Source organism: Haliotis asinina, chromosome 7 (assembly GCF_037392515.1).
Source record: "Haliotis asinina isolate JCU_RB_2024 chromosome 7, JCU_Hal_asi_v2, whole genome shotgun sequence".
Lineage (NCBI taxonomy): Eukaryota > Metazoa > Mollusca > Gastropoda > Lepetellida > Haliotidae > Haliotis > Haliotis asinina.
This window is the reverse complement of record NC_090286.1, coordinates 17,690,314-17,702,857: the sequence shown is the minus strand read 5'-3', so window position 1 is coordinate 17,702,857 and position 12,544 is coordinate 17,690,314. Positions and strand designations below refer to the sequence as shown.

The 12,544-nt window shown below is 38.6% G+C and overlaps 1 protein-coding gene across 1 annotated transcript in view; it reads left to right on the top strand.

Moving 5' to 3' along the window:
• LOC137291107 (nuclear factor 1 X-type-like) overlaps positions 1 to 12,035 on the top strand; it is a 136,812-nt gene extending 124,777 nt beyond the window's left edge. Inside the window, exons 10-11 of the mRNA XM_067822388.1 lie at positions 4,541 to 4,769; positions 11,270 to 12,035. Of these exons, the coding sequence (XP_067678489.1) occupies positions 4,541 to 4,769; positions 11,270 to 11,487 (447 nt within the window). The 3' untranslated portion in view covers positions 11,488 to 12,035. The remainder of the gene's footprint in view (positions 1 to 4,540; positions 4,770 to 11,269) is intronic.
• The last annotated feature ends 509 nt before the right edge of the window (positions 12,036 to 12,544 follow it).

The following is a 12,544-nucleotide window of genomic DNA, read 5'->3' as shown; positions in this document are numbered from 1 at the left end:
CAGTGATTTCCACAGGAGGTGACTTCTTCAGACTTACAAGAACAAAGACGGATGCATTTTTAAACCTCAATTTAAGCTTTATTTGTTTTTAAAAATTGGATGTATGGAATATTTTGAAGTACATTGAAATGATACAATTGCAGAATGATAACATCTTGCTGATTCATATTTCGCAGTTGAAATTATATGCAAGTTAATGTTTCATTCTCTGATGAGAATGCAATGTTGCCTGATTTTTAAACTTCTTTTCATATTTCATACTCACGTTGCATACTCTCACACTTTCTGGTTTGGTATCACAGAGACATCTGAAAGAAATCATTTAGTGACATTTAGTGCAATAAATTGTGAATGGGAAGAAATTCATGTGTTTCCTTTTGCACTTGGTTGGCACATGTCATCGGTTCCCAATTGCGCAGATCGATGCTCATGTTGCTGATCACTGGATTGTCTGGTCCAGACTCGATTATTTACAGACCGCTGCCATATAGCTGGAATATTGCTGAGTGCGGCGTAAAACTAAACTCACTCACTCACTCACACGTCAACATCAGCAACAACACAGACAGTGGTGTCGCCAACATCTTCCATGGCCATTGCAAAGGTGGAGAACTGTTATCTTCAGTGATGAGTCAAGTTACAGAATAAAGGCTAGACTGCAATTTGTGTACAGGAAGTGCACAGATTTGGTGGTGAAAGTGTCATGGTTTGGGCTGTCATCTCATACAGTGGCAGGACAGATCTCATTCAGGTCCAGGGTAATTTGACAGCTTGACGTTACCATGATGAAATCATCAGACCTCATGTCCTTCCTTTCCTGAACCGCCAGAACGTCATTTTTCAGCACGATAACGCTCGGCCGCATATAGCAAGAATAACCAGAGATTTCCTTCCCTAGAACATTTGTGGAACAAATTGGATCGTCGTGTGCGACAGCGTGTCCCTCAGCAACAGACGTTACCTGCTCTGTTTGTGGCCTTGAGGGAAGAGTACCAACTCATTCCCAGGCACTTCATCTGGAATCTGGTCCAGTCTAAGAGACGCTGATGCCAAGCAATCATTCATGCTAATGGTGGCCACACAAGATACGGATTCATCTGCGACCTTGACCTTGGAACACTTGTCATTTGTGACGTACAGTTTCTTGTAGCACTGGACCGTTAATGTTCATTCAGGTTTTCTTCATGACTACCTTGTATTACTGAACCTTAAGTGTATAAATTTCAACTTTCAGCTATGCATTTCATTTTTTGAGTAGTATATCTGAGGAAACACATGACAACAGAACTACTTCATCTTACAGGAATCTGTGAGTACAAGTTTGAGAAATTAAGAAAGGCAATTCAGTAAGTCAAAGTAAATATGACCACTTAGATATACAATTCAGGGAGAATAAACAAAGCTTTTGCTGACTTTTAAAATCACAAAAATATACTCTTCAAAAAAGAAACTTGACATCAGAAAAAGAAACATTGAACAAATATGTAACATTACAATCAAGTCTGTAGTCAATAGCTAACGTGCCCCCTACATCAAATGCTTATGCATCATGATATTGTGTATCACCTAGAGGTGAAGTCTATGACTGATGACTTTAAAAAGCCACATCATGCTCACCTTCACCACTTGTTTTATGTTGCCTTTAGAATTTTTTTTTCATTTTTTCTTAACAGTTTATTTTGCTTGATGAATTTGTTTCTCATTTCCCATTTTTTCTTTCTGTCCAAACTTTTTTTTTTTTGCCTTAAGGGAATCGACAATCTGGAGAAGTACCTTTTCTTTTGTTGTCTTGTACTCTAATTTTAATTTTATCCAAATTGCCTTTTGTCGTTTTGTCCTCTTTATTATGTTTTACAGATTAAGATAAAAAATGCAACAGAAAAGGTTCAGGTTATCCTGGCACAGTCAATCCGGTGAGGCTCATCATCAGCTCAGGGCCCTCGCCTCCTCTACACGCAGCCCAGACAGCGAATGGCACTTGTCAGAAGGGCTGTGCTCCCAGGGGAGAACCCAGGCACTCTCCTGATCTGCCAAGGGCACCAAGAACAATGGGGAGCCTGACAACAGTGGACTTGGGATGCAAGTGAGACATTTCAAAGGCGAGATCCGCATATTTATCATGCTTTTCCTGAATCTTGCCAATCATATTGCTGTCAAAAGGGACAGAAAATTCAATGATGTAAATAATTTCATTGGCTTTATCAAAAGGACAAGATCAGGTGTGTTGACTGGTATTCGTCTCAGGCTGTATATTGGCCTATTCCAGAAAAGTTTTAAAGCATCATTTTCCAGGACGCCCTGGACATGTTCAGGGTCGTACCATGGATGGACCTCGGGGTCAATGCCACAGGCATGACGGAGACGATAGTAAAAGCAGCGAGCCATGCCATCATGTCTTTTTAATATATGCTGTTTGTGCCAAGGAAGGGCATCCACTGACAAGGTGTTGGACAGTCTCTGTAAATTCATTGCAAAGACAATATTTCCTGTTAACATTTTGATAAAGAATCACATTTTGATGATTGCGAGTGGGAAGTGACTGGTCTTGACCAGCAACATGGAAGCCCTCAGTTTCACATTGGAGACCAGCCGACTTCATCCAGGCAAAGGAGTCGGTTGGATTGCAGTTCTGTTCCACACACTGCATGTACACATGATGCAGTGGTTCTCAGACAGCTTCTCCACAAAGGACCGACTATGGGCAGACTTGGTGAAGGACTTCACCTGGTTTACTCCCATCACCGTACCATCCAGCAGTACATCACCATCAACAAAATCAACCTCAAATTTCAGATTGTGTCCAACAACCTTGGCACACTTAAAATAGCTGTGGAATTCCATGCTTTCATCGTGAGTCTTCACATGCATCACCAGAGGATCATCCGATAAATAAATATGTGGAAAAGTACACAATAAAACTCTGTCATGAAGAGCCTCCACATTAATCAAAGCCCGACCTCCAGAATTGATTGGCATATATGAACGATTAAGAGAGGAACGAGGATGGTGTGCTGTTATCAGATCCTTCTGGTCAGGCAGTCAAGACTTTGGATGTCTTGTTTTGTCCAATCAACTACTCCAAAGGAATAGGAGAGGACTGGCACAGCCAAAGTATTGGTGGCTTTGACCTTTTTTCGAGCATTTACATCTGAGCTCCAGATTTTCTTTAAACGAGATTTATACTCAGCCCAAAGTTTATCTTGAATCTGGGCATTCTGGAGCTTGTCTCGAACTTGCGTTCCAAGATAGGTGTATGTCTGATCTTCCACAAGATGCTCAATAACTCTCCTCCCCCTTGTAACTTGACTGATCCATCATTGGTTACCTTGCCACGTTTCAAATGAAGAGTATTTGTTGAGTCCAAATGTCATGCCAATATCATTAGAAAAAGACTCGACAAGGAGAACCCATTCTTTCAAATTAGTCTCGATGAGGAGCTCGATGTCATCCACGTAGAGGAGATGAGTAAGAGGTGTTGGGGATCTGTGCTGAGGAGGCCCAGGATGGTAACACTTCTCCCTATTGAGCAGAAAACTCAAAGGATTTAAAGACAGACAAAAAAGCAAAGGACTAAAGGAGTGCCCCTGGAAAATTCCCCTTCTGATTGGAATAGCTTCCGAAGTCTGCACCTGCCCTTGCGAGTACATCTCAAGTTGAGTCGACCAGCAACTCATTAAAGACTTTGTTATTATTATGTTTTACAGATTAGAATTGAAATGCAGCAGAGAGGGTTTGGGTGATACTGGCACAGTCAGGCTGGTAAAGCTCATCATCAGCTCAGTGCCCTCACCCCCTCTATTATTATTATTTCATTTTTAAGAAGATAGATGTCTGTCAATAATCACTGATGGAAACGAGATTGAACAAATTGACCAATTTTTCTGTCAGTAAATGGTTGATATTTGTAGGGTAGCTGAGAGGTTGATCTTTGCTACCAAGGATTTATAGCAAACCTTTAACAATATGAAGCATGTTATCTCATACTGGCTGAATCAGAACCAAATACTCATACATAACAAGCATATGTTTCTGCAGGCATCAAACTGATTTGGTTCTCAACAGAAATTTGGCTTCATGTGTGCTCAATAAAAATAATAATGCCTGAATCAAATAATAAATAGCAAAGTTATGGCAGCAATGATGTAAGTCCATGCCCAACAATTTGTAGCCACTTTTTCTTTCACATGCATGATGTAGTACCAATGTACCAATGTATGTTGAAGAGTATCCACAGTAAATACGTTCCATATTTTAACGTTTTTTAAGAAGTTTGTTTCCTTTATAACATTAGTACATGTATGTTCTATTTTAGGGCACATTAATTCATTTTAAAAAGTATTTTGTTTAAGCATGCATGATGCATGTAAAATTGACTTCTGACTTCCTTACAGAAAAAATGTTGTTTTTACCTTTTGAACTGTCAGCTTCACAGCTATAGGTCAAACAAATTAGTAACCATTTGTGTGTATTTGGTACATCTTGAATAAGTCTCCACACTTGTGAAATGCCATTTATATGATGTGTCTTGCTTTTTTGACAGGTGTTTACCTATCCCAGCATTAGTCCAGTGAATGCCATAAGTGGAGTGATCAGCCCAACTACTCTTAGCCTGATAGCATCTCCTGTAGCCACGCCACGCACAACTCCTCGCTCAACACCAATACCTCGGTGGACCACACCATTTATCCCCTTGGATGAAAATATGGACTACAATATGTTGGCTAACATAATGCCAACAGTGAACCCAGATGAAGGACTTTTGAATGAAGGTATGATATGAATGAAATTATATGTATATGAATGGGATGATTCACTCAGCATGTTTGTCAATGACCTAATTGGAATGAAAAGTGAGAGCTTTATAGACCAACATTTTCATTCGAATAACTTTTGTTCATCCTTCTAATTTCTCTGATCTTCAGAATTTTCAACAGAAGTACTTTTAATGTCAACAACCTGGTTATATCTTGTAAGACATGCTCAGACAAGGATATCACAAATAGACTAAAAGGCAAGAGTAGTAGAATGGTTGAAATCTTCCAGAGCTGCACTGATAATTTGAATCTTGCTTTTTCATTAGATCAAAGCTTTGGCATCAAGTGTAAGTTTTTAGAACACAAGTTGACTTGAGCAATTTATTTAGATGATATACAACCAGATCTTCAAGGGAGACACTCCTCAGGTCCTGTTAGATGCCTAAGGAGATTGTTGGAAGCAGAGACATGGTAGTCAGACATACATAGTATGCAACTGTAAAAAATACCTGATTACTAGTGGTTAAAGTATTCACTCATCCGCCGAAGACCTGAGTTCGATTCCCATCATGGGTACAATACATGAAGCCCATTTTCTGGTGTCCCCCGCCGTGATATTGCTGAAATATTGCTAAAAGCGGCATAAAACTAAACTCACTCACTCACTCACTCTTCTTCGGCACATTGACAATATATATTAGCCAGAGTGTGGTCAGTCATAAGACCTGTGACCCATTCACAATGGTGATCATTGCTCCCATACTTAAACACTGAGTTACAAGTTTTTTAGTGTTACAGTCATTTAAAATTATGATTAATTACCCAGTTACCAACAGTATTTGAATTAGGCTATCAAATTTCACTGCACATTCATATTCTATCTCGGAGACACTCAAGAGTCAACAGAAATACTCCCTTTGCATGGGTTTACAATACACTGGGAGGACAGACAATTACCAATGTTGTCATGTCATCCTAAGAGCGTGATTGACACCCTTAGTAAGCCTTGAGGGGGTTCGTCTTCTACATACAAATACACCTGTTCATGTCAGGGATATTTATGTGTACAGTAATCTAAACTTTATCAGCCTCAAATACATAGATGAAAGATTGACTGAAAACCAGTTAAATATTATTTCATAAGAAACATGTATACATTCAGGATGGGATTGTATCCAGACATGGAAGAAGTTGAGGAAAAAGCTTGAAACAGTGGATGGTTTTCGTTTACAACAAATAAGTGAGTGAGTTAAGTTTTACGCCGCACTCAGCAATATTCCAGCTATATGGCGGCGTTCTGTAAATAATCAACAGACAAACGGACCAGACAATCCTGTGATCAACAACATGAGCAACGATCTGTGCAACTGGAAACCGATGACATGTGTCATCCAGTCAGCGAGTCTTTCCACCCGATCCCCTTAGTCGCCTCTTACGACAAGCACAGTTGCCTTTTATGGCAAGCATGCGTTGCTGAAGGCCTATTCTACCCTGGAACCTTCACTGGTCACAACAAATAAGTGAGACTTGACATTGATTAGAACGAGAATGCATAAAAAGTATCATCGAGCTGTCAATGGCCATGTGCTTGTAGCAAACAGCATGGGGCTTGTGGCAGCTGTTTTTTTCTTGCTACCGACAAGCTTGGCAGCCCCCGTCCTCAGGATGGAAATAGTGGCCAGGGTATTGGGACTGATGGGAGTAGCTCTTAAATAAATTTCATGTTGACTGCAACACACAGTGCTGAAGCAGTCTAGCAGGGTTCTAGCCAAAGCCAAATTGAACACGATCAACAGTCATATTACCAAAGCATTCATGGACAGTAAAATCTCCAAGGAAGAATTCCCTCTGGGGTCAGCAGAACTCGCCACAGAATAAGATGAGAGATTCGAAACAAGAGTCAGAAAGTTACCGCTGGCATCATCGAACAAGGCAGACAACAAATCATTTTAACCTTCCTTTCCTAAGAACAAAGATCTCCTAAAAGATTAACATTAAAATGTTTCCTAACATTACATAAAAAAAAACAGAGAGAAAGAAAGGTTCATTAAGGAATAAAATGTCCCCAGCAGCAACAATATCTTATGTAGAAATTATCCAAAAAAGTTTGATGGTTTTGTGCAACTTCTCCCTAGGGTTTTGTGTCGCCTACTTTTTCTTTTGATTTGAGAATACCCTTACTCAGAACCACCCTGTTCAGAGTTGCAAGTAAGCTTTGGGTCCCTAAGGCAACAGTTGGATATGAAGTCACCAATACAGAGCTGCACAACTCCACATGACAAGACCGCACCACTCAACCAATTGCACCACTTGGGACCTGATAGCCAAGTGCTCAGTTAAGCTAGCTTATTCTGAGAATTGCATCATCCGCCTAACCTTGGCTCTATCTGTGCTATCACAAAAGAAGTCAAGAACCAGTTTGACTTCGAAAATGTTTGTTCCCTCATTTACCTTGAAAAAAGGGCTCATAATATACAAGCACAATACCCATAGGTAGTTTCAACAACACTAATCACCATGAATGAGTTGATGTTCACTGAAAAAAATTTAGAAGTCACAATCCATTATTTTAGAATTTGGTATCCATCCACCCGCCTGTCCATCCATCAGTAATCATTTTGCTTCCAGACCTTAACTCAAAAACTGTTCAATATTTTTAGAACAAAATTGGTATATATGATAAACTGAACCTATGTTTGTGCCTTTCGTTATCATTTTTTTTTTTTTTTGGTTGCAGGGTGGGGGGAGAGGTTTACAGTTTTTGTGATTTCGTATTTTCTTGGTTTCCAAGGAAACATATGGGACTGAGTCTCATGAGTGAGAGGTGTGTTTCGTCTCCAGAGCACAAATTGAAAACTTCTTAGAGTGGCACTGATGCGGAGCGAATAATGTTTCTCACCAACGGTCTAATTACGAAACCAAGCAGCAAATTGGTCAGCACCCGCTCCCTCGACCGTGACGGACACTCGGACTGGGCTCCTGTCCACATTAGCAGAATTTTTCACCAGATATGAGGAGACTGGATGCAAATCACATGCTGTTATTTAAAAATATCCATGGTATTCCTTGTTTGATAGTAACAAAATATCCTATCAGTGGTTTTTTTTTTCTGATGCCTGGATGGTATAGTGACTGATCCAATTTGATCCTATTTCTGTGATTTTACCTAGATATTTAATCATGTCATGTGAAAATATGATGTCTACATACACGTAGCAAGCCATTTGTTTCATATAAGTCCGAAAGGCTATAAAGCTTTATCTTTAGATAGTTTTGATTGTTGGCCCAGCTGTCAGAGCAAACATCATACGTAAATTTTTGGTAGCTACGACCCTGGTTTATTATCTATGATAATAAAAGCACACAATTGATATATCTGCATTTGTAAACTAATAACAATGACTTTGCCATTGGTAGAGAAATCTGAAAATTTTCTTACGTATACCCATTTGCCCAAGTACACAGCAAATGTCTACATGTATTTCTTATGTAATAACGAAGTTCTGTTGGTATCCTCAAAACAGTTTCAACCCATAAGGGTTTTCAGGCTGCATGCAACAGAAAGATTACATCTTCCTTGCTGTAGCTCGCGTTTGATGGTAGAAACCTGTATATATATTTCTCCTGTCTGGAGTAAATACTCAACATTATAAATTAAGGTCTGTAGTAGCAAATGTATTGCATGTTATGTAATATGTGCATGTAAGTGATGCAAGAGGGTTTATCAGCTGAGTTAAAAAAAACAAAAAGGCAGTGTTTATGAGTGAAAATTTACTAATCTATACTGACTGCACCCTGTTGTAAAGTACGTGTGTAAAAACAACATCCTTCCTTCAAAGAATTAACCACTACTGCCTTGATTGACTGATTGTTGCTCATTATTGGCTAACTGATGACGGATATCATACAGTTAGTTGCCAGGTGTGCTGTCCTGGGTGACCAATGAGATTATGTATACACCAGTGTGGAAAATTCTCAAACGATGTATCACTTTTCACATATTAGACTGTTGAAAGACACAAGACATAGAGCAGGATTATTTACCAGCTGCAGGTGGATGGAATATCGTTCTTTTATGTGGATATTGAGGGATATATTGCTGAACGAGGTAACTGCCTGACATTGTTGCTATAACTTTCGTCTGTCTTAAATTTAATGTTTGCATTTTGTTTTAATTTATTTCTTGTAGCATTCAGCAGAATGTGTATTGCAGAAAACATGCACTAAGTTGCGCATAGGGGGTGTATGAAATATGATTCACATTGGCAATTTATACAATGTTTAGATATTAAAATCATGTTATAAATTCACTTTTTTACTTTCCACATATTAACTTTCAAAATGCGTACAGATGTGACAAGGAACTAATTAGGTTTATAAGACAAAACATAAATAAATCAATAAAGTGGAAGTCGCGGTGGCTGAGCGGTCTAGGTGGCTGACTTTGTGTGCTGGCGATTAGGTGCCTGACTCTGAGGGTGCGGGTTCGAATCCCGGATGGGGCTCAACAAAAAAAAGTACTAAAATTTGTACTTTACTAAGAAAGTGAAATCCCAAATATGACATATGTTGCATTTGACCACTTTTTAAGTGGCAATGTGTAATCAAAATATAAATAAATAGGTGTTTCATTTGTTTTCATAGGAACGAGGTAAAATGACTTCATCTGTGTTGATGAACTATCAGCTGCGCATATGTGTGGCGCAGAAGAGATCACAAACCAATCACTAATTCTGGGATATCATCAGGGTACTCACGGGAGAAAAACAATAACGAAAGAAACAACAAGTCCACGGAAATTGCTCTGCATCAGTGCCCCTTTAATATCTTTCAGCAAAACTTGGCAGATACGTGTGGCAGACCCCAAAGTGGTGCCTTTTGCTATTTGCAGATTTTTTGTGATCTATCGTTTTCATAGTTTCCATGGAAACGATTCTCACTTAGTCTCAAAATGGAGGGATGTGCTTCGTTTCCAGAGCAGAACTCAAAAACTTCTTATAACTTTCAGTAAAGATTGGCAGATAAGTGAGGCAGACCTCAAAGTGGTGACTTTTGCTTTTGTTACGACCTACATTATCCACTGTCAGACCCCCAATTTTGTTACGGTTAAGAATTTACCGTGATAAACTATGTAAGAAATCCCCTTTTGAATCAACAAAACAGAACAAAGACAAGTCATAAACATTTAAATTGTATTATTATGCAAAGAAAGCAAGGTATACAAAGTAACAAGTCAATTTCACATTACAGATTTCAAGTACAATATGAGAGAAAATCTAAGGGAATGGGTCACAAAATATATTTAGTAGCAAACTCACCAAAGTGTCAGTAAGAGAGATAATCAACTATGCAGAATGTGAACACAGCGATCTGTCTGACAGCAGATAATGTAGATTCAGGCGTTGATGGGATTTTGCAGATTTTTGTGATTTATCGTTTTCATAGTTTCCATAGAAACAATTCTGACTTAACTTCAAAATGGAGGGATGTTATGAGAGCACAACTAAAAAAATATTTAATATCTTTCAGCAAAACTTGACAGATATTTGAGACAGATCTTTAAGTGGTACATTTTGCTGTTTACATATATATGGCATTTATACTTTTCATGATTTCCATGGAGACAATTCAAGCTAAAAAAACAGTAGCTGTCTGATGTCCAGTCAAGAACTTCAGTGACATGGCTGAATCAGGCACCCAAATGGATGTATTGTAATGTTTCGTAACGCATTCTTCACAAACCTTGCACTAACAGGACATTAGCAAAGGATAATGAAGGCAGTCAAAGTCAGAAACCAAGATAGATATTATCTTGCTGTCCAGAAGGTGGTTAACCCCTGGTGTTGCCAGTCTGTTGTCACTGGCCCTTGAATAGCTGTGGGGTTTACAATTTTACGTATTTTAATTGCATGCAGCTGTTCAATTCTGGATAGGCATGACAGTTTTAAGGCTTGGATGTGAAAACAGTTGCTTTACGCAGCACTTTACAAAATATCTTACTTGTGATTTTCTGTACGCAATTTTTGGATAGTCATGGGTCATCACAATATAGCGTGCTTATCATCCATGAAGTTTGGGCCAATCAGATGGATCCCCTGTGTCCAAGTGTGAAATACTTTGTTTAAGTTTTAATCAGGTACTGTTGTGGATCATTTGTTTCTTTGAACATTCTCTCTCCAAATAACACTTGACCATAAAACTGAGTCATAATTCTTTGGAATTTTGTCTGATCTTCTTTTGCTAGGTTTGTGACTTTAAACTAGTCCAGGTAAGTTACATGCTGTGATTCTGACTAGTATTTCACGTAAATACAATGTCCAGCCAAACCAGTCATTCCAAGATGACAGTGGTTCAAACAAAATGTTATTCCACAAGATCTCTTTGATATATATAGATGAAACATTATGTATACAGATAAAACATTTCAAGACATCTATTCACATGTTGCGCTTTCTGAGAATTCTTTCTCCATTGCATGATACTCCAGATCATATGATCAAACTCCTTTGTTTCAGAGCGATTCTTCCCAGTGGTACACAATAGTGAAGGTATGGAATCAGGTGGTAGCAGTGGCAGCTCAGGTTCTTCACACCAGCATCATCAGCAGCAGCAACAGCCGCCACCACAACCTGCCCAGGCGGGTCAGCACTCCAGTCCCCACTCGTCTAGTGTAGTACCTCCATCAGCAGCACCCCCTTCCCCACATAAGTCTCAAGCACATGAGCAGACTTGATCAATATACCTCTCGCCATGAGGCGAATTTTAAAGGAATGCAAAGGCACTGAAAGTGCATGCTTGGCTGTGATAGCATTGTTTGTTACAAATTGTACATTGGTGTGTTCCAACAACAATAACATATTGGTGTTGTATGTTTACTATTATTATCATTATTATGATGACTATTATTCTATATAGTTACCCAATTTTATTCTTCCTTGTTCAAGAAAGTTGTTTTTAAGACTTACACGAGATTTGTGAATGGAGTATTTATAAACAGGAAAGTGTAAGGCACAGATGTTGTATGAGATTCAACTCCAAACACTTCTTCATATTTAACTGATTTTATTTTATTTGCCCATTTGAGCAGCTGTGATGTTTTATACTTGCATGTTTGAGTATTAAAGCTGTGCTTCCATAACTATGCAGTTTGAAGGTCTTAATGTGTATAGTTAAAAGGTTACTTTTCTATGTTGTTCCATTTGTCAATGACACATTAGGATGTTATGCAATGCAACTTTTCATTTTTGTAATCTGTTAATATTAAACCAACAGAGAAAGTTTCCAAGCATTGTTTTTTCACTCCCGTGAATGATCAGTCAGTTCAACAGCTGCAACAGTGATGAGAATCCCATTTACATCCCTGATGTAATAGGTTAAGGTCAGCCTTAAGGTCACGCCTACCAACTCAAGTTTACATAGCAGTACCTAAAACACTGTAGGAAATGCTGGACAATATGTATTAGAGTAAGATAGTATGTTTTGCAGGCATTTGTCATTGGAATAATAATGATTTATGTAGATGATTTTGTTACAACATTTCAGGCACTAGGAATGGTACATGATAACAATTAGAAGCAAAACAGCAGGTTTACATGTATTGTAAGTGCATGAGTAAAGTCTGACTTGGACTATTGAAACGTGCATGCAGTCTTTACAAATAAACTGAAATGTAGTCTTCATGAAACTCATGATCCACATAATACATGTCAGTTGTCTGAAAGCTTGTTAAAAACCCCAAAATGACATTGCAGGTCTTTTGTTAATGGTAGGTTCACACTTTCATGCAATCC